Source organism: Pantherophis guttatus, chromosome 7 (assembly GCF_059756535.1).
Source record: "Pantherophis guttatus breed Tessera chromosome 7, ASM5975653v1, whole genome shotgun sequence".
NCBI lineage: Eukaryota > Metazoa > Chordata > Lepidosauria > Squamata > Colubridae > Pantherophis > Pantherophis guttatus.
In genome coordinates, this window is record NC_142069.1 from 78,822,076 (window position 1) to 78,843,949 (window position 21,874).

Below are 21,874 nucleotides of genomic sequence, written 5' to 3' on the forward strand. Positions count from 1 at the left end.
AACGCGGGGGGCTGGGGGGGCGGGGGGGGCAGAAACGGTTCGGTGATGTCATATCGTCACCGCTACCAGCTCGGGAGAACCGGGCCAAACCAGGAGGAACCCACCACTGATTTGAGTATTCTAGATCTAACCCTTACAACACAGTGGGATAGGGTGAGATTAAATCCTGAGAATGGTATTTGTTGATGTATGAGACAGTTGATTAGAGTACTGGGTTCTGATTTTACTGGTTTACTGGGAGCCTTAAAAATGTGAGCCACTCAGAATTGTGGCACATAAGATGGGCGGCCCTATAAGAGTTTTAAATAAATAAATAAATCAACAAATATATAAGAGATTGGTTGAAGGAGTGAAGGTAACTCATCTGCTGGGACAAGAGTACAATGGTACCCATAAGTTCATATCAAGGAAGGAAAAGAGAAGTATATAATGGATTTAAGAAGAAAAGGTTCTGATGAACTCAGGCAGCAGGTCATCTTAAAACCCTGAAGGAAAAAATACTGTATGAGAAAAACTAGAAATCATATAAACAAAAAGACATACTGAAGACACAATCACAAACAATTATGACTAGTAGTCAAAATGAAAGACATCTAAAGAGACCTATGTAGATACACAGTGATTTCTAAATTTGAAAAGGAAATAGTTATACTTATCTCTGGTATTCAGATATTCAAATTCTGAGCTACATCGGCTATCTCAATCCTTAAAACCTACAAAAAACAGCTTCTTGTGACAAATGATTGGCAGGTAATTTTGGCTTTCTCTTCCCTAGCCTTATCCTCAGTTGAATCTAACCCAAGGGAGAGAACAGAACAATTTTCAGCTCCAGTTCAATGTCTTGTCTCATTAAGCAAATACAGCAGTTCATCAATGCATATTCAATTATAATCTGAATTTGGGAGTGAGGCAGGGGTGAAATGCTACCAGTTCAGGCCGGTTCGGGAAAACCGGTAGTAAAAAAAGCTACTGGTTCAGGTGAACCGGTAGTAAAAAAAATGCTACCGGTTCAGACGAACTGGTATTTCCGATGATCAGCTGTGCTGCACGATTTATATTCGCTAGAAAGCAGGAAATCCTGCTTCATAGTGAATCTAAATCACACAACACAGCTGTTCCCCCCCCTTGCTGTTCTACTTACCTCAGAAAAGGCTTACGCCTCCTTTTTCAGTGCTGCACGGTAGCGCCTGCAGTGCGCATGCACATGAAGTGCGCGTTTGGCACACAGTGCACATGTGCGCGCAGCGAACCAGTAGCAGATTTCAAAGCATTTCACCACTGGGATGAGGGGATACTCTCCTACCAATTTTTTGAAGATTTATTTTAGGTAGAGAAAATTCTCCTTCCAAGAAAATTATATGGCTGTATGATTTTTTTTTTTTAAATCATTACATAATATCTATTGCATTACACTACAATGAAAGGCCTTCTGCATGGTTAGATTTTGTATTTTAGGAAATAAGCAACAAATTAAAAAAACCTAATTTGGAGCAAACCAATTTAAAGCAGATGGAAAAATTTATTTACAGAAACTTTCTTTCACAGCTATGTCAATTCCTCTTTGGCACAGTGTGTTAAAAAAAAAAAGTCCTGTGTTTTTAGGAACATAACCACAATTTACAAGAATCTGCATTGTGAAATATGCTATGAAATGGAAATCAATTAATAATGCTGTACAGTTTGAATCTTGTTATTTTTGTACATTCCACCTCCTAACCAACAGCTTCTTCTTGCGTGGAAGAGATACTTCTTTTAAGCTGTGGTCAATTTGCCTTGTATATTGTTGTCTTAACTCTTCAGCATACATCTTCATTAAAAAGAGTGCACTGATGTATCCCAACATTCAAAAGAATTTGTGGGCTTCATTAACTAAAATAGATTTCGTGAGAAGCTGATTTAAGAGCTGTTTTTAGTCTAAAGCTACTTTGGTTGGTTAATGCCCAATAGTTTAATAATAAAACCATGATCATCTGTTTTGGATAAACAATTTAATCTATTGATACCACAAAACCTGATAATAGGATGGAATGAGTTTGTCTAGCTGTTACAGCTTTGAGGATGGTTGGGCTTCCACCGGCAAGATTTGCAAAGATGTTTAAAAATGAATCAGGTAAATGTTGGAAATGCCATCAGACACCTGGCTTGTATTATCATGTGGTGGACATGCATAGAAGCCAAAAAATATTGGACAAAAATGCATACATGGTTGGAAAAGATGATACAACAACATATTGACTTGAAACCTGAAATATTCCTGTTGGGGATTTTACCAGAAACTTATGGTAAAGAAAATATATATTTGATTATCCATGTAATAACTGCAGCTAGAATTGTATTTGCACAAAGTTGGAAAAGTGAAGAGATCCCTAGGGAGGAGAGCGTGATTAGGAAAATATTAGAATGTGCAGAAATGAATAGATTAACGCTGGCTATACAGGAGAAAGAACAAACAGAATATTATACTATATGGGAGTCATTTTATCGATGGTTAGAGAATAAATATAAAAATTAGAATTAAAAATAGATGAGTAAAGTATAGAAAATGTATTAATAGAGTTAATAGAGTTAAATAAATCAAGAAGAGGATAGTCATAGTATTAGCTATTTAATGTATTGGTAATAAACTAAGAATAGATTAAATAATGAATATGGTTGTAAACTTTAACTGTTATTGCACAAAATATTTGTACCCAGACAACACACTGTTTAATGGAAAATGGACTGTTTGCATTAAAATAATATATATATATATATATATTTTAAAAAAAGAGGATGGTTGGGCTATTAGCACTGGAATGTTTACTGCCATTTAATATCTCTAGAATTAATTATAACTCAGCATTTAATGGCCTGTCTTAATTGATACATGCTTTAGTCATCTCCTTCAACGTATTTTGAACTTATTTTACTATTAGTTAGTTTAGTTAGTTTACTTTATTGATTAGCCCACGGGCCATATCAAAGTGCAGAGTTCCAAACACAAATTATTACTAAAATCCAATAAAAACAATTTAAAATGGAATTGGAATAAAATACAATTTAAAATGAGATTGGAATAAAATACAATAATTTAATATATGGATAAATAAAATACAATAAAATTATATTTCAGTGTCACCCCTACAATCTATCCCAATCTACAATCTACCCACATATGTCGATTCTCTCTTTTTTTTAGTACACATTTTTGTTGTTGTTGCTGGATGTTCGTTAGTTTTTTTTCTTTTTCTTTGTTTTGTATTTTATTTTTGAAGATAAAGAATATTTAAAAAGCGGGGGGGGGGGGAGAATAACCATTGGCCAGTGACAGGTTTTTCATTTTTGGTTAAGATCTAGAGTACATAATAGTGACTAAACTCCAGAAATTCTTGGTTGAAGTTGATGAAAATTCTCCCTGGTTTAAGAGTTGGTCTGGTCTAAAAAGTGTTAATCACTATAGGATCTACTAGATAGGATGAGTGCATCTTTAGTGGATTTGCTAGATGTCAGAGGTCAGAGACTTAATCCTGACAATCCCATTGCGCATTGAAGAGAATGTATTATAACACAAGGTTATGCCCCTAAATTCATCTGAGATATAGCTGTTAATATGAGCTATTTTTTTATGATTAATGCAAAGCTAACCTATCATAGAATGGAATGGAATGGAATGGAATGGAATGGAATGGAATAGAATAGAATAGAATAATATAGAATAGAATAGAATAGAATAGAATAGAATAGAATAGAATAGAATAGAATAGAATAGAATAGAATAGAATTTTTTATTGGCCAAGTGAGATTGGACACACAAGGAATTTGTCTTAGGTGTAAATGCTCTCAGTGTACATAAGGAGAATAAAATACATTCATCAAGAATAAAAAGATGCAACACTTAGTGATAGTCAAGGTTACTAATAAGCTATCAAATCATACTAGGAAACAAAAACAATATAATTGAAAGATACAAGCAACATGGTTATAGTAATAAGTGGGAAGAGATAGCTACTAGTAACAAAGAGAAGAATAATACCGTTTCCCCTAAAATAAGACATCCCCTGAAAATAAGCCCAATTGGGCTTTTGAGCGCATGCATTAAATAAAGCCTCTCCTGAAAATATTTAAACGCATGCACAGCTGGTCCCCGCCATTTCCTCTGGTTTCCTCTATGCGTCCCAAAATAATAAGACCTCCCCGAAAATAAGGCCAAGCGCTTATTTGGGGTTAAAAAAAATATAAGATAGGGTCTTATTTTTGGGGAAACATGGTAGTAATACAGTCTTAGTAAATTATTTTACAGTGTTGAGGGAATTATTTATTTAGCAGAATGATGGCATTCGGGGAAAACCTGTCCTTGTGTCTAATTGTTTTGGTGTGCAGTGCCCTATAGCGTCTTTTTGAGGGTAGAAGTTGAAACAATTTATATCCAGGATGTGAGGGGTCTGTAAATATTTTCACAGCCCTCTTACATACATGTGGACATGTAGAATTCTTGGCATCTAACTATCTTTCAGGTCTCCAAGGTTCAATTTTAGCTTCCTTTGCTTGCCTATCCACTAGAAGGCACTAAGTAAAGGGGAAAGTACGCACATTGCATTTTGTAACATGGGTTTCTATAGAATATCTAACTTTAATTCCTAAAGAAGTTTTTATTATGTGAGCCAACGGATAAGGGGACAGAAAGAAAGTTATGCATTGAATAAGCTTAGATTGCAGACAGGTTTGACATTAAACAGAGATCAGCATCAAAAATACAAATATACTTTTAAGATATAGAAAACTTTCGATGTAGCTAGCTGGGGTGTGGATCAGTGGTGGGTTACCCCCAGTTCAGACCGGTTCTATAGAACCGGTAGTAAAACCAGCGGGAGGCTCCGCCCACTGACCCCGACGTCATCAGGAAGCTTCTGCGCATGCGCAGAAGCGCGTGCACGAATCAAGCGTATGCACGCACGGCCCCATTGCAAACTGGTAGTAAAAATAAGTAGAACCCATCCCTGGTGTGGATGTGTGAAAAGTTAAGATTGTGGCTGCAACTGAATAACTGGAATTTCCATCTTGCCTTTTTTTTTGACTTTTGCTAGCTAGACTACCCGCACAAACCAGCACTGAGGATTCTGCCTTAAATTGCTGCAGATGTAGTTAGATTTTTCCAGAAGGTAGAATTAATTCCTTGGATCACATGGGCACGGGAGAAGAAAGGGCTTTTCTCCGTGTCACTCTGTTTGCAAAGCAGCAAAGCTGACTTCCTTGGCGATCGAAGCTTTCCAAGCTTTGAGACATGGAAACCATGACATTAGAACAAATCTGAGCCAAATATAAAAATAAAAGACAAACCACAAAAATGTTTTACAGGCACACAAACAAGTCATGACCAAACAGTTTCAGTGCCCTTCGAGAATATGAAATGTCACTGTTTTGTTTTTTAATTATTTAAAATAAATAATATTCCGGTCTTTAATCTTTTTAATGGACTGACTTTATATTGTGCCAAATATTTCAAATAAAATTTGCCCTGCAATTTGAAAAGCATTTAGTAAAAAACACTGACTTCATTTATGAGTGAAGAAACCCACATGTTTTATTTATAAAGTACTGTGTTGGTTTTGGTGTCAGCATTCGCTAAATGCAAAGATATCTGCGTCCAAATATGAACGTGGAGAAGTAAAGTAATATATATATTATATATATATATATATATATATATATATATATATATATATATATATATATATATATATATATATATATATATATATATATATATATATATATATATATATATATATATATATATACATATATATATATACATATATATATAAAAAATCCAAATTATGATGCATGCAATGTCTTTGCATAGGGATATTTTTAGTACAACTGGAACAAAAGTGGGACACTCAGTTTATCATCTGGGGATGTTACCTTTAAAACTGCCAAATATGAGCACAAGTATTGATTTCAAAATTGAAAATAATTCCATAAACAGCTCTAATGCCAGACCTACCCTCTTTCTCCGAAAATAAGACATCCCCTGACAATAAGTCCAATCGGACTTTTGAGCACACACGCTAAAATAAGCCGCTTCCCTGAAAATAAGCCCTCCCCAAAAGTATTTAAACGCATGTGCAGCATGTGCAGCCGGTCCCCGCCATTTCCTCTGGTTAGGGTTAGGGCAGGGGTCTGCAACCTTAAACACTCAAAGAGCCATTTGGACCCGTTTCCCACAGAAAAGAAAACACTGGGAGCCACAAAAATCTTCCCGTGCCTATTTCTTGAGCGGCCACAAAACTAGCATATGTAGTTGAATTAAACGTTCTGTTTTCTTCTGAAACTTTTCTTTCCTTGGATTTATCCATGGTTGGCCTACTGGGGGTTGAAAAGCTCAATAAATCCCAAGCGGGCGGGTATCGCACATTGGCGGTTGTGATGCATATTTTGCGTGACAGGGAGCCGCAGCAGAGGGGTGAAGGAGCCACATGCGGCTCCAGAGCCACAGGTTGCTGACCCCTAGGTTAGGGAGACAGAGCTGGAAATCAGGTAAGACAGCAAGAGGAGCCCCGTCTTGCTTCACGCTCCCCAAAATAATAAGACCTCCCTGAAAATAAGGCCAAGCGCTTATTTCGGGGTTCAAAAAATATAAGATAGGGTCTTATTTTCAGGGAAACATGTTAGTCAGAGAAAGCAAGATAAGCTCTCTTTGTTCAAGATCCAGAACAATATGACCTCCACCAGAACATTTTGTGTGCCTTTCTACCAGTCTGACAAATTTCTGCCATTAAAAATTATTGTTAAAGACAATCATAATTGTCTTTTTTTTTAAAGGGAAAATGTATGAGCAAATAAAAGGAATACCCAGGGGATCCCCATTATCACTAGTCATTGCAGAAACTGTCCTGTGCAAACGAGAACACCGTGCATTTCAAAACTACACACCTAAATTTTGATGCCATTACATGGACCACACCAGGGGTGAAATCCAGGAGGTTCTGACAGGTTCTGGAGAACCAGTAGCAGAAATTTTGAGAAGTTTGGAGAACCGGCAAATAACACCTCTGGCTGGCCCCAGAGTGGGGTGAGAATGGAGATTTTGCGGTATCCTTCTCCTGGAGTGGGTTGGGAATGGAATTTTGCAGTATCCTTCCCCTGCCACGCTCACCAAGCCACGCCCACAGAACCGGTAGTAAAAAAAAATTGGATTTCACCACTGGACCACACGTTTGTCATCATCAAAAGAAATATACTGAAAGACCGTCACATGCTACTGAACTCCATCTTCCCAGACATACGCTTCACAATGGAGAAAGAAACGGCTAGACAATTACAATTTTTAGATGTGCTTGTCAACAGGCAGGAAGATGGAAGCCTAGAAGTTTATCGTAAGGCCACCAACACTCCACACATTCTTAGGTTCAACAGTAACCATCCACTGTCACACAAAAACAGTTGCATCAGAACACTAGAGTGAGAACCCCCTGTACAGTGGTGAAATCCAATTTTTTTTACTACCAGTTCTGTGGGTGTGGCTTGGTGGGCGTGGCTTGGTGGGCATGGCAGGGGAAGGATACTGCAAAATCTCCCTTCCCACCCCACTCCAGGGGAAGGATACTGCAAAATCCCTATTCCCTCCCCACTCCTGGGGGAAGGATATTGCAAAATCTCCATTCCCATCCCACTCTGGGACCAGCCAGAGGTGGTGACTTGGTTGGCGTGGCTTGGTGGGTGTGGCAGGGGAAGGATACTGCAAAATCTCCCTTCCCACCCCATTCCAGGGGAAGGATACTGCAAAATCTACATTCCCACCCCACTCTGGGGCCAGCCAGAGGTGGTATTTGCCAGTTCTCCGAACTACTCAAAATTTCCGCTACCGGTTCTCCAGAACCTGTCAGAACCTGCTGGATTTCACCCCTTCCCCTGTAGTTACTCAGCAAGCTAAACAACTGGAGAGAAGATGCCTACATGAACAATTCAAGTAGACTCGGTACCCACAGACATTTGTTACAAGATGCCTGGGGAAAAAGCAAAGGAGACAAAACAAAAAAGAAGGTAAGAAAAAAGAAGGACTAACTCTAGGCCACGCCCTGCCACACATCAAAAACATTTCAGAAGCAGTAGAACCCTGCTTCCATGATCTGCAAGTGGGTATCGCACACTGCCCAGAGGCTACCGTATGAGGACAAATTATGCACCGTAAAGATCATTTGGAGGTGGGAGATACTTCCAATGTAATCTATCGGATCCCCTGCATGGATTGCCCCTGTGACTATGTAGGTCAAATAGAGAAGAAGCGAACCACCAGCTTGCAAGAACACAAGTGAGAGGTCAGACGAGGAGACCCAAACTCATTGGTAGCCTCTCATTGCAATGAACAAGGACACACATTTAATTTCATAGCTAGTAAGATCATTGGCCATGCAGGTACAAAGATAGCCAGGAAAACAATTGAAGCCTGGGAAATGGGGCCCTTCCCTGAAGATGGGCTCCAGCATGAGTCTGAAAGCTCAGGTATCTCTGGTCCTGGTGACTAACCCAAATTTGATTGCACATCATTATCCCGCACATATATTTGCCTTCCTTTGTGACAATCATAATTCATTAATTAATTGTTACATTTCCTGTAAAGACAATGCACATTAGTGGGTCTTCATATTATCTTCTTTTGGGAAATTACCACCCAGGCTGGAAAGAGGGGTCAAGTGAGGTATTAGCCTCAAGTTGTTGTGTAGATGCAAGTGGAGCCAATATTCATGAAACCATATCTAGTTTTTTCCAGGAGACAAGCAGTTTCTTGCATTATGGATAGAAGTCATTAAAGTTCTTACTTTAGTTATTTACGAGTGTATTTGGTTGCTTGCACCTGACATCTTCATAACAACCCAAAATAAACAATCCAAAAGTCTTTCAAATAACATTTTATCCTGGATCTTCCCAGTGTAGCAACATGCATTCTAACAGTATTTTCAAACAGTATTTTAAAAGGAATTCTGATTAGTCAGATTTATACCTTTAGCTGAGTGGAAGAAGACTCAAATTATAGAAAGGACAGGCACACAGGCACACATACAAAAAGATAAAAGTTCAGTCAAGCTCAACTCCTGTTGACTTCCCAATAACCCCTGTTTTCCCCAAAATAAGACATCCCCTGATAATAAGCCCAATCAGGCTTTTGAGCGCATGGCAATAAGGCCAAGCACTTATTTCAGGGTTCACAATAATATAAGACAGGGTCTTATTTTGGAGAAAACACGGTAGTCAGCCATTTGGGGACTTACTGGAGGAATTCATATAGCTGCTTGGGTGTCCTCCTGGATTCACGGCTGTCTTTAGACGAGCACTTGACGGCCGTGACCGGGAGGATTTTTCATCAGGTTCGCCTAATTCGCCAGTTGCGTCCCTTTCTGGATCGGGACTCCTTACGCACGGTCACTCATGCCCTCGTCACCTCCCGCCTGGACTATTGTAATGCTCTCTACATGGGGCTCCCCTTGAGGAACACCCGGAGGCTCCAACTGGCGCAGAGTGCGGCCGCGCGGGTGGTAATGGGAGCGACATGGCGCTCCCATGTAACACCCCTCCTGCGCGAGCTGCACTGGCTCCCAGTGGTCTTCTGGGTGCGCTTCAAGGTTTTGGTTACCACCTTTAAAGCGCTCCATGGCTCAGGACCTGGCTACTTGCGAGACTGCCTACTACCACCAATAGCCTCCCACCGGCCGGTACACTCTCATAGAGAGGGGCTCCTCCGGGTGCCATCGGCCAAACAATGTCGACTGGTGGCCCCCAGGGGGAGAGCCTTCTCTGTGGGGGCACCTACTATCTGGAACGAGCTCTCCCCGGAGATACGGAGGATCCCGGATCTGCAGACCTTCCACCATGCTCTAAAGACCTTTTTATTTCACCAGGCGGGCCTGGCCTAACTTTCTCCCTTTTTTTAAACAATTTTTAATATTTTAATATTTTTAATATCTTTATACTCAAAGTTTAAATTTGTTTTAAATTGATTGGGGTTTTAATCTATCTGGGCCAAACTATTTAAGTCTCTGAGTCTCTGCCTCTGGCACCACATCCTCTTCAGCCTCCTCGCTCTCCGACGCGAGTGCCGGCTGCACAGGCTGCTGGTGTGACACCACACCAGCCTCCTCGTCATCAGCAAGCCGCTGGCGGGCCACAACAATAATTGTCATTTTTCGTAAGAGCAATTGGAGCTTTAGGTCTCCATCTTTTCCTGTCAACGTTTTGTTTTTAGGCGCACCTTAGTTTTAACATCACGTTTTGAATTTTTCTTTTGTTTTTTGTTTACATCTTTAACTGTCAAACATCTGATTGAATTCTGGCTTATGTTAAACCCTTGCTAGATTATAAATCTGAATTTTTACCTCTTTTTACTGATTTATCTTGGAGTTGCGAAACACTTTAGTTTTTGCCGCATAGCAGTCGATGGTATAAAAAGTTTCCCCTTGCCAATGAAAGTGATCTGACTGTAAATCAGATCACTTTCATTCATTTACAATCAGATCAGATTTCTACTGCAAGGATTTTGTATTTTATTAGTTTTTAAGGGAGCTAAGTTGCTTTGTTTTGCTTCTGAATATATTCCAGGTCTTTTTCTTTCTTCTTAAAGAAACAGGAGCTATTCTTTTTTTTTTTTTTCCCCTACTCATTTTCTATTGTGGGAAATATTAACCTAATTTTTCCTGTGGTCATTTTATTATAGAATATCTACTTTTTTTTTTGTCCCTAAGAGGAATTACCTACATGTTTTCATTATGAAAGTCCAGCCATAAAAGAGATTTAGACTGTACTAAAAATGAAAACAATAACAAATTAAAGATTTGGAACATTATATATCATGTCTTTTTTATAATGCACACACAAAGAGATACAAAAGAAAGCGAGAGCCAGATTAACGTAAATGTCAAAACTTTCTTGGAAGCCTTTTCAGTTTAAAAGCTCTAAATGAAAATTTAGATAAAAGGTTTGATGAATTGACAACAGTTATAAATCAGCCTAAGGACTGACACTCAGATACAGGTAACAGCATCTAAATCAGACTTGCAATTGGGTGGATTGAGTCGAGTGGTGAATTGTTACCGGTTCGCCCCAAATCAGGCGAACTGGTAGTGACGGGATTTGAATTGCACTACTGATTGAGTCCATTTGTTGCTGACAGAACTGAAGGAGAAGGAGCTTGTTTGAGAACTGCAGGCTCATTGGAGAAAACTGAAAGGGGCGTGAATATAAAAGGCTTAGAAATGACAGAATGGATCCATGGTAAACTGGACTTTCTTCAGAAAATTGATGGAGACTATGGAATAGACTTATTATATCCAACCAGAAGACAACTGCCAAGTGATGCTGTGTTTCAACTTGCAGGAAGATTCCTTGAACAAAAAAAAGATCTGTGGAGATATTAACAACTGAGATCTATGATTTTGGGGAATGAAATGCAATTTTATGGAAATATCCTACTTATAATTCTAAGGAATATTTTCGTTATTAAGAATCAACTGAGGATATTTGATCCTGGATGGATCAGATATAATGACTGCAGTGGGTTACGTTAGTTTAGAAACTGTTGTATAAATAAATTTAAAAGAAATGTGTGAAAATAAATTTACATAATGCCCTTTCAAAAGATTGCACCCATTTCTGACACCAACCTATTTAATTAGACATTAATATATTAATGTCTAATTAAATAGGTTGGTGTCAGAAATGGGTGTAATCTTGTGAAAGGGCATTATGTAAATTTATTCCGGTTCCATCAAGTAGGAGTTTCACAAGACGGTGTCAAAAAGCTATGATCACACAATTGAAGGCTCATCTATCTTTTTGCATGCGTGAATACACATAACATTCATTATCTTCTCAGCCTGAAATTTTAGGCCATGTGAAATATCTGAGCAAATCTGTTTGATCTATAGTCCTGTCTACATATTGCTTACATTTTGTACTTTTTTCGTATACATTTTAAAACAATACACAAAGTGAATGAAATTGAGCAGCACCTACTAAACCAGGGGTCTGCAACCTTAAACACGCAAAGAGCCATTTGGACCCATTTCCCACAGAAAAGAAAACACCGGGAGCCACAAAACCTCGGTGGGCGTGGCCAACTCATCACTCACTTTCACCAGTCAAATGAGCCCCCTAGCCACGCCTACCCAGCTGGTCATTAGGGCAGAAAACTGGTTATTAAAAAACAACGGGAACCACAAAACCCTTTTGACATCTCTCTCTCTCTCTCTCTCTCCCTCCCTCCCTCCCCCCTCCCCCTCTTCCCCCCTTTCTCTGTATCTCTCTGTCTCTGCCCCGGCCGCTTCTCCATCCCCCGCCGTCACCCTTACCTTCTCAGGCCAGGTGAGGAGTGACTGGGAGGAGAGGACGAGGGGTGGGGCCATCCAACAGGGAGCCACAGCAGGGGGCCCAAAGAGCCGCATGCGGCTCTGGAACTGCAGGTTGCAGACACCTGTACTAAACCATTGGATAAAATGACTCTCTGAAAGAGCTTAGCTCTCTAAAGGATAGCAAAAAGGTATGTGCAAAGAAATTAAAGTTATAATTCCAAACATTTAAGATCCCCAAGGTCCCTATGATTCTATGTCTAAATCCTCCTGTGAGAAGGTTTTCTGTACTGGATAATAAACAGATGATAACAGAGGGATTTGAAAGTTTACTAGAGGGAAGCAGAGAGAAAAAAAGATAACACCATACGACAAATTTCAATTCAGTTTTTGTTCTTCAGTACAAAGTGTGTTTTCCTAATCCCTTATGCCTAAAAAAAAATAGAAACTAGCTATTGTTCCACAAAAACTTTACTTCTATGGTCAAGACAATGATATTTTGAAACTGATCTCTTTTTGAGAACATTCTCAATCCATATGCAATGCTGAGTAGACTTCCAGAATATTCTGGAACTATGGGAACTTGCCAGAAGTTTCTAGAATGGACCAGAATTTTCTAGAACTTTCTGGAATCTTTTAGAACTGTCTAGCATTTTCTCGGACTATTCAGTAATATCCATAAAAGTATAAAAGTATAGGTGCCTTAATCCAACATTTTGTTGTCTAATTGCTGAGTAAGAGAATAGTGAATAGCAATATCTGATTTAGATGGCATCAGGGGTGAAATCCAATTTTTTTTACTCCCGGTTCTGTGGGCGTGGCTTGGTGGGCATGGTGTAGCTTGGTGGGCATGGCAAGGGAAGGATACTGCAAAATCCCCATTCCCACCACACTCCTGGGGGAAGGATATTGCAAAATCTCCATTTCCACCCACTCTGGGGCCAGCCAGAGGTGGCATTTGCCAGTTCTCCGAACTGCTCAAAATTTCCACTACCGGTTCTCCAGAACCTGTCAGAACCTGCTGGATTTCACCCCTGGATGGCATCCAGCAGATGCATTTTGCTATGTGTGTGGACAATTTATCAAGACAAAGAGTGAAAAAGTACTTTTTGACAGACATCTGTCTGTTAAGATGTGCAAGGCCTACAAAGCATAATTCGGTATGCCTGCCTGGGATCAAGATAAATCCTGGACATTCATTTCACATGCGAACACTGCAACAACACTCTTGAAGGTAAGGTGAACAATTGCTGCTTGCTAGATGGAATTTCAGTGATTTATCACAGTTTAAAAGAATTGCAATTAAGAAAATTTTCACTGTTTTCAGTGTTCTAGGAAAATACAGACTACAATATATATTTTATGCCCCATGGTAATCTCTTGCACAATATTAGATCATGTATGAAGTATCATTTTTTAAATTGATATAATTCTGCTATGTTTATAGGTTGGTACAAGGCAGGGGTGGGTTCTAAAATTTTTTACTACCGGTTCTGTGGGCGTGGCTTATTTTGTGGGCGTGGCTTGATGGTCATGTGACAATTCTTTAGGATTTAGCAGAGGTACTGGTCTACCAGGCTTTTAACTGCTTGCAGAGCTGTACCGGTCTACCCATTTGTTTTTGGAGGCACCGGTCTACCCATTTGTTTTTGGAGGCACCGGTCTACTCATTTGTTTTTGGAGACACCGGTCGACTCATTCATTTTTGGAGGCACCGGTCTACTACCACACTGCCTTTTAACACTGATCAGCTATAGGGCGGCCCTTTGAAGCCCCACGGCAAGAGTTTAAACAGTTTTTTTCCTTCTAGCCGATCAGCTGAGACTCGGGAGGCAGCAATAGATTGGGGGTGGGGCCAAATAAAAGGTAAGAAAAATGCAGGGGGGAGGGAGGGGTGGGGGGACCACCTCCCGAACAAAGGGAACCAGTTCGGTGATGTCATATCGTCACCTCTACCGGCTCGGCCAAACCGGGCCGAACCGGGAGGAACCCACCACTGGTACAAGGAAGAAAAGAGTCATGAAATTTGCTATCCTAAGAATTTGGTGGGAACCAACTGACTACTCAAGCAACTGTTACTTCTGCATGCTGGATTCTTCCAAACATTGAACTGGTAAGAATGTGCCTCCCATCATGTATCCAGACATTCCTTCATCTATTGCCCTGGTACCACATTGCCCTGAGCTCCTTGTTTCCACCTCTCTGGAGAGGGATCCGCAGCCATTTTGCATAAGCCAACTTGCCGCAGAACAATTCACCACGCCAATTTGCGGTGATAAAGAATTTGCCTTATTTGCCGTTGCATCAGGCTGCAAATTCATGTTTGCGAATGTTTGTCCTTAATGCTCTTTGAGTTTGGTCATTTGCTTGCTGATGTTTCTTTACCCAACTAGGTAACATCATCAGTGCTGAGTGTGGGGTTTGTTCCTGTTTATATGCAATAGCCTGCCTCCTAGTGCTGGTGGGGATATGATTTTCTCCTTGGTAGTTCCTTGATTAGTCTGCTTGATTGTTTGTCTGGTGTTAACCCCTGCTTATCTGGGTGTTGCTACTGAAGAGCATGTGTTCTCGCCATTTTTTTTCCAAGTTAAACTTATGTTTATGGTCAAGCAAAATACAGTTATCAGGGACAAAAAAAATGGCAGATTTTGCTAAACAAAATATACATGTCTTCTGTAGAAGCAAATTCTTTCTTATAAATATTTTTGAGCTCTAAAAGAGCCGAAGTGGCACAGTGGTTAGAGTGCAGTACTGCAGGCTACTTCAGCTGACTGCTAGCTGCAGTTCGGTAGTTCAAATCTCACCCGCTCAAGGTTGACTCAGCCTTCCATCCTTCCAAGGTTGGTAAAATGAGGACCCAGATTGTTGGGGGCAATATGCTAACTCTGTAAACTGCTTAGAGAGGGCTGTAAAAGCACTATGAAGTGGTATATAAGTCTAACTGCTATTGCTAGTGCAAAATTAAAAAATAAAAAAAAAATCACCTCACATGGTTAGTTTAAGAATAGGAAGCTAAGAGTAAGAGTAAAATACAAACTGACAGTGAAGGAATGTAAGAAACCTGATTCCCTGGAGATAAGTTTAGGGAGCAGGGCTTTTAACTTGTTCATATGTGCTCAAAGCTTATTCAGTGTACAGTATGCAAATTTGCTAGAGAAATCAACTTATTATTTTATTCTTACACAATATGTACATACTGTACTCCACTTTGCCCCAAATTGAGAGAAATGGTCAGTTAAAAAATGTGAATAAGCAAATAAAACATAAAGTAAATGAAGTTATTTAAAAATAGCTCACAAAGTTTGGTAGCATCTTTTCTGATCCACTTTATTGCATTTTTAATGTAATTAATTATTTCCTTATTTACAGGGAGGTTTTGCATTACCATCAAGTGGTTCAGAGTCAACTAAGATGATTAAGGGTCTGGAGACCAAAACATATGAAGAATGGTTGCAGGAATTAGCTATGTCCAGTCTAGAGAAAAGGAAGATTCGGGGTGATAGCAGTATTCCAGTATTTGAGGGGCTGCCACAGAGAAGAAGGGGTCAACTTATTTTCCAAAGCACCAGAAGGCAAGACAAGGAACAATGGATGGAAACTAATCAAGCCTTGATGGTACAGTGGTCTAAGCACCCTGTTATTAACACAGCTGCCTGCAATTACTGCTGGTTCGAATCTCTCCAAGGCTCAAGGTTGACTCAGCCTTCCATCCTTTCTAAGGTAGGTGAAATGAGGACCCAGTTTGTGGGGGCAATAAGCTGACTTTGTATAAATATACAAAAGTATGAAGGCTATTGCTTAACGCATTGTAAGCTGCCCTGAGTCTCCGGAGAAGGGCGGCATATAAATCAAATTAAAAAAAAAAAAAAAAAAGCACAGAAATAACCTGGAATTAAGGAGAAACTCCCTAACAGTGAGGACAACTAACCAGTGGAACAGCTTGCCTTCAAAAGTTGTGGGTACTTCATCAGTGTAGGTTTTTAAGAAAAGTCTGGACAGCTACCTGTCTGAAATGATGTAGGGTCTTCTGCTTCAGCAGGGGTTGGACTAGAAGACCTCCAAGGTCCCTTCCAGCTCTATTCTGATTGAAGAGTCATGACAGCATTGAACAGAGGGGAGATAAGTCTAGTTCACAAAGCGGTGGCCATCGCAGCATCCCTGCAATCACATGATCGCAAATTCAGGCACCCGGCACCTGCCTTGCGATTACAACAGTTGTAAATATCCCATAGTTACATGATCTCCTTTTGCAACATCCCCTGCCAGTTTCCCTCAAGCAAATCAATGGGAAAACCAGCAGGAGTCACCCCTGCTGCCTTTTTTTGCCTACCTGCTCTACTGCAACTCTCACCCACCGTTCTGCTTGGCTGGGAGTCCCACCTCTTCCCACTTAGCAACATGCACAGCAGTGGGTTCCTCTCGGTTCGGCCCGGTTCGGCCGAGCCGGTAGTGGTGACGATATGATGTCACCAAACTGGTTCTGCCCCCCCGCGTTATTCCTACCTTTTATTTGGCCCCACCCCCAATCTATTGCTGCCTCCTGAGTCCCAGCTGATAGGCTAGAAGGAAAAAAACTGTTTAAATTCTTGCCGCGGGGCTTCAAAGGGCCGCCCTACAGCTGATCAGTGTTAAAAAGGCAGTGTGGTGGTAGACCGGTGCCTCCAAAAACAAATGAGTAGACTGGTGCCTGCAAAAATAAATGGGTAGACCAGTGCCTCCAAAAACAAATGAGTAGACGAGTGCTGCAAAAACAAATGAGTAGACCAGTGCCTGCAAAAATAAATAGGTAGACCGGTGCCTCTAAAAACAAATGAGTAGACCGGTACAGCTCTGCAAGCAGTTAAAAGCCTGGTAGACCAGTACCTCTGCTAAATCTTAAAGATGACCATCAAGCCACGCCCACAAAATAAGCCACGCCCACAGAACCGGTTGTAAAAAAATTTAGAACCCACCCCTGATGCACAGTCTTGGGGTCATGACAATAGCTGGAATTGCTGGAATTGATGTTGCTAATTGATGCAGGCACACAATGTTGTGCTTTATGACCGCCTCAGTTAGCAATGGAAATTCCATTGCAACCCAAGGAATACTTGTAATTTTATTAAAAAGCGTAGGTTTTTGTGAGTTGCCTCTTCTGACTTTTGGATACCAGAAACTAATGCGGCTCTTCTACGATGTCTGCGGAACCTTTGCTATCACAGGCAGACCAAGAAGGCACCAGGAAAAACAGATATACCGTATTTTTCTGACTATAAGACGCACCAGTGTATAAGATGCACCAAGATTTCAAAGAGGTAAGCAAGGAAAAAAACATTTTTGCCCTCCCCAGCCCCCAGGAGCACTCTGCAGGCCTCCCAAAGCCTCTGCATGTCCTGTTTTTTGCAAAAACGGTACTTGTGGGGCGGGGCTTCGGGCAGGGCTTCGGGCGGCCAAAAATAGCTGTTTCGCTGTATAAGACGCACCAACATTTCCACCCTCTTTTAGGAGGCAAAAGTACGGTACTTCCATTTGCAGCCCATTCCAAATTCAGTTTCAAAACAGGGCAAGACATGTATAGAAAAGGCACCTAATCCACAGACTTCTTTCCCTTTCGCTATTTTGAGGTTCAAATGCCCCCAAACACAGTCCAAAACACGGCATAGGGAGAGAGAGAGAGACACAGCAGGCACCCAGGAAGTCCTGCTTAAATAAAAGAGAATCTCTAAATTTAGCTTCCTGCAGGAAAGCAAGCTCAGTTTTCCAGAAGTAGCTCACAGAAAGTGGGCAGTACAGTTCGAGCGTTCAACAATGATCAGGAGCAGTAGCAGAGGTGGTATTCAGCAGGTTCTGACCAGTTCTGGAGAACCGGTAGCGGAAATTTTGAGTAGTTCGGAGAACTGGTAAATACCACCTCTGACTGGTCCCACCCCCATCTATTCTCTGCCTCCCGAGTCCCAGCTGATCAGGAGGAAATGGGGATTTTGCAGTATCCTTCCCCTGGAGTGGGAGGGAATGGAGATTTTACAGTATCCTTCCCCTTCCACACCCACCAAGCCACGCCCACAGAACCGGTAGTAAAAAAATTTGAATCCCACCACTGAGCAGTAGGACTTTCTTCCTAATAAACTGCCACAAACTCAGATTAACCAGAGGTCAGCTAGCTTCAGCCAGCATCATTTCAGAGGAGATATATAGGCCGAAGTAGAAGAGCCACTAATCTTACCTTCACACTGTTTTCCTTCTCCCTTATAACCTGGCTTGCAAATGCATTTGAATGATTTAGGTGTGTTCTGACAAATTGCATCAATGTGGCAGTCATCTGTCCCTTCTGTACATTCATCAGCATCTGTGCGACAAAATATTTTTTTTTAAAGAAAGTAAAACATAGCAAGTGATTTCATGACAACTTTGAGCAGAACTAGTGAAACCACTCAACTGGGCAAGGATCATCCCAGACGTTAAGTGTAACCTCATCATTGCAGTGGATCTTGAGCCACGGTGGCGCAGTGGTTAGAGTGCGGTACTGCAGGCTACTTCTGCTGCCTGCCGGCTGCCGGCAATTTAGCAGTTCAAATCTCACTGGGCTTAAGGTTGACTCAGCCTTCCATCCTTCCGAGGTGGGTAAAATGAGGATCCAAATTGTTGGGGACAATATGCTGACTCTATATACCGCTTAGAGCTTAGAGTAAAGTAAGTATGAATAAACTAAAACTAAACTAAAGCACTGTGAAGCAGTATACAAGTCTAAGTGCTATTGCTATCTTCCATAGCTACAACACAAAACTCCTTGATTTAGGAAAGACATCCCAGATAAGTTCCTCAACTAGACATCTCAATGATGTGATACAGAAACAATACACACACACACACAAGACAGACCTTTGATCACACTGTCATCGCCACTTCTGGATACCCTAAAGAGAAGATTGTCTAGTTTTCTGGCAGCCATTATTTAACTCCCTCCTGGATGTTACTTCATCATCGGCCTAATCTAATACTCGAAGTGCCATTTGGACCTGTTTCCCACTGAAAAGAAAACACCGGGAGCCACAAAACCTGGGTGGGCGTGGCCAACTCAATGTCACTCACTTCCACCAGTCACACGACCCCCTAGCCACGCCTACCCAGCCAGTCATTAGGGCAAAGAACTAGTTGTTAAAAAACACCGGGAACCACAAAATCCTTTTGACATCTCTCTCTCCCCCCTCTCTCCCTCCCTCCCTCCCTCCCCCCTCTCCCTCTCCCTCTCTGTATCTCTCTCTCCCCCTCTCTCTGTATCTCTCTGTCTCTGCCCTGGCCACTTCTCCCATCCCCCGCCGTCGCCCTTACCTTCTCAGGCCAGGCGAGGAGTGACTGTGAGGGGAGGGCGAGGGGCGGGGCCAGCCAGTGGTGGGATCACCTGACAGGGAGCCACAGCAGAGGGCCCAAAGAGCCGCATGCAGCTCCAGATCCGCAAGTTGCTGACCTCTGGTTTAAGTGCTATTGCTATTTCTCAAACAGTATATTTTGAGAGACGCAGATGCAGGAAGCACCATCTAATGTCATTCTCTTTCATCAAAGTTTATATTTGAAGGTAAGTGTCCAATCACAGAAGGGTCAGGTGTAGTGTAGAGGTTCAAGTGCTGGATAATGATTGGGGAAACCCAAGTTAACTCCTTTGACACAGAAACACATGGGGGACTTTGGGCCAGTCACTCACTTTGATAACAGCTGACCCACCAAGAAAATTGCAGTTTCCTGAGCTGGAAATAAATCAGACTGTAAGGGGAAGGCTTTGACTCTTAGCACCAAGCTTTTTTTTTTTTTTCTGATTTCAAAAAGTTTATCACATAAAATCCAGAAAAGTTTTCATTATATTTGCCTTTCCCCCAGATCTCCGCTTTTTGTTTTCCTGTGGGGAAGAAGAAAAATTGTTTGAAATATTCATAATTTGTTTTCCCATTCTTGTTTTGGAATGATGACAGCAATTAGCATTTATGCTGCATTTCCACAATGGGGAGCGCAAAATGTAGACAGCATAAAAATGAGACCCCCTTTCATCACTGCAGGGAAAACATTATTTTCCTGACTGCAGTATATAGATAGATAGAATTCTTTATTGGCCAAGTATGATTGGACATCGCAAGGAATTTGTCTTTGGTGCATATGCTCTAAGTGTACATAAAAAGAAAAGATACAGTCCTCAAGAATCATAAGGTACAACACTTAATGATAGTCATGGGGTACAAATAAGCAATCGAATCATACTAGGAAACAATCAATATAAATCATAAGGATACAAGCAACAAGTTACAGTCATACAGTCATAAGTGGGAGGAGATGGGTGATAGGAACGATGAGAAGACTAATAGTAATAGTACTGCAGACTTAGTGAATAGTTTGACGGTGTTGAGGGAATTATTTATTTCGCAGAGTGATGGCGTTAGGGGAAAAACTGTCCTTGTGTCTAGTTGTTCTGGTGTGCAGTGCTCTATAATGTCGTTTTGAGAGTAGGAGTTGAAACAGTTTATGTCCAGGATGCGAGGGGTCTGTAAATATTTTCACAGCCTTCTTTTTGACTTGTGCAGTATACAGGTCCTCAATGGAAGGCAGGTTGTAGCAATTGTTTTTTTCTGCAGTTCTAATGATCCTTTGAAGTCTGTGTCTGTCTTGTTGGGTTGCAGAACCAAACCAGACAGTTATACAGGTGTAGATGACAGACACTGGAGACATATGGAGAGACATTGGACAATCCCCCCAAAAAAAGATAGAGAGGAAAGAAAGGAAAAAAGCTGGGGTGAAATTTCTTCATCAGGCTCAGGTGTGTCACTGAAATATATCTCTTCAAGAGGATTGGATCTAGTTAATACTTGGAGGGAGTGCCATCAGGAAATCCTGGATGGTGGGATAGACTCGGAAATTTTTAAAAAATCTTTCGGAAAGGATGCCAATCACTGTCACATTCCTCCCAGGAAAATATATGGGATGAATCCTGGAAATCTACAGGTATAATGACTTTATCTTTTCTCATAGCAGGTAGCAGCAATATATAGAGATATACCGGTATATTGAAAGCGCTGTGCTGTATGAAAGTCACTTTTAATAGCTTCAAGTTGTGTGCATTAGTGACCTCCAAACAGCCAGGGTTCTTAACCTAGGTGGCAACTCACAGCAGACATATTTGTGACCGCATGAAAATCCTATTTTCTAGCCAGATGGTCAAAAGACTCTGTAAAAAAGAACCTGCGGTGTCCGTCTTCCCTGGGTTTCTAAATGGATGCAGATTTAAGGAGCGGAGATCATTCAGCTGTATTGCCAGGGGGTTACATAAGACCAGATTTCTGCAGAGCGACAATCACAGAAACTCCAGGCTCTGCAAGCAATAACCAGAGCATAAATAAATAAATTAACCAGGTTCTTTCGCTACAGGGATCGCAGTTAAAGAACAATGCTGCTTTTCTGTTACTTGTCACATTTTAGGCAGTTTTATACACTTTATTCCCTTCTGTTGTTGTTGTTGGAAGGTATTTCCCCAATAAGACCTACTTTGCTAAGAGGGCTGTTTGAGCTTCTTGCATTTTTATTGTTCGTTCCCA

The 21,874-nt window shown here is 41.0% G+C and overlaps 1 protein-coding gene across 4 annotated transcripts in view; it reads right to left on the reverse strand.

The window, feature by feature from the left end:
* The window catches only part of SCUBE1 (signal peptide, CUB domain and EGF like domain containing 1), a 204,677-nt gene that overhangs the window by 175,568 nt on the left and 7,235 nt on the right, over positions 1 to 21,874 (reverse strand). For 2 of the 4 annotated variants that reach the window (XM_034442031.3, XM_034442030.3), the window contains exon 2: positions 18,523 to 18,645. The exons of the other annotated variants lie outside the window; for them this stretch is intronic. In XM_034442031.3, the coding sequence (XP_034297922.2) occupies positions 18,523 to 18,645 (123 nt within the window). The remainder of the gene's footprint in view (positions 1 to 18,522; positions 18,646 to 21,874) is intronic. 4 annotated transcript variants of the gene reach the window in all.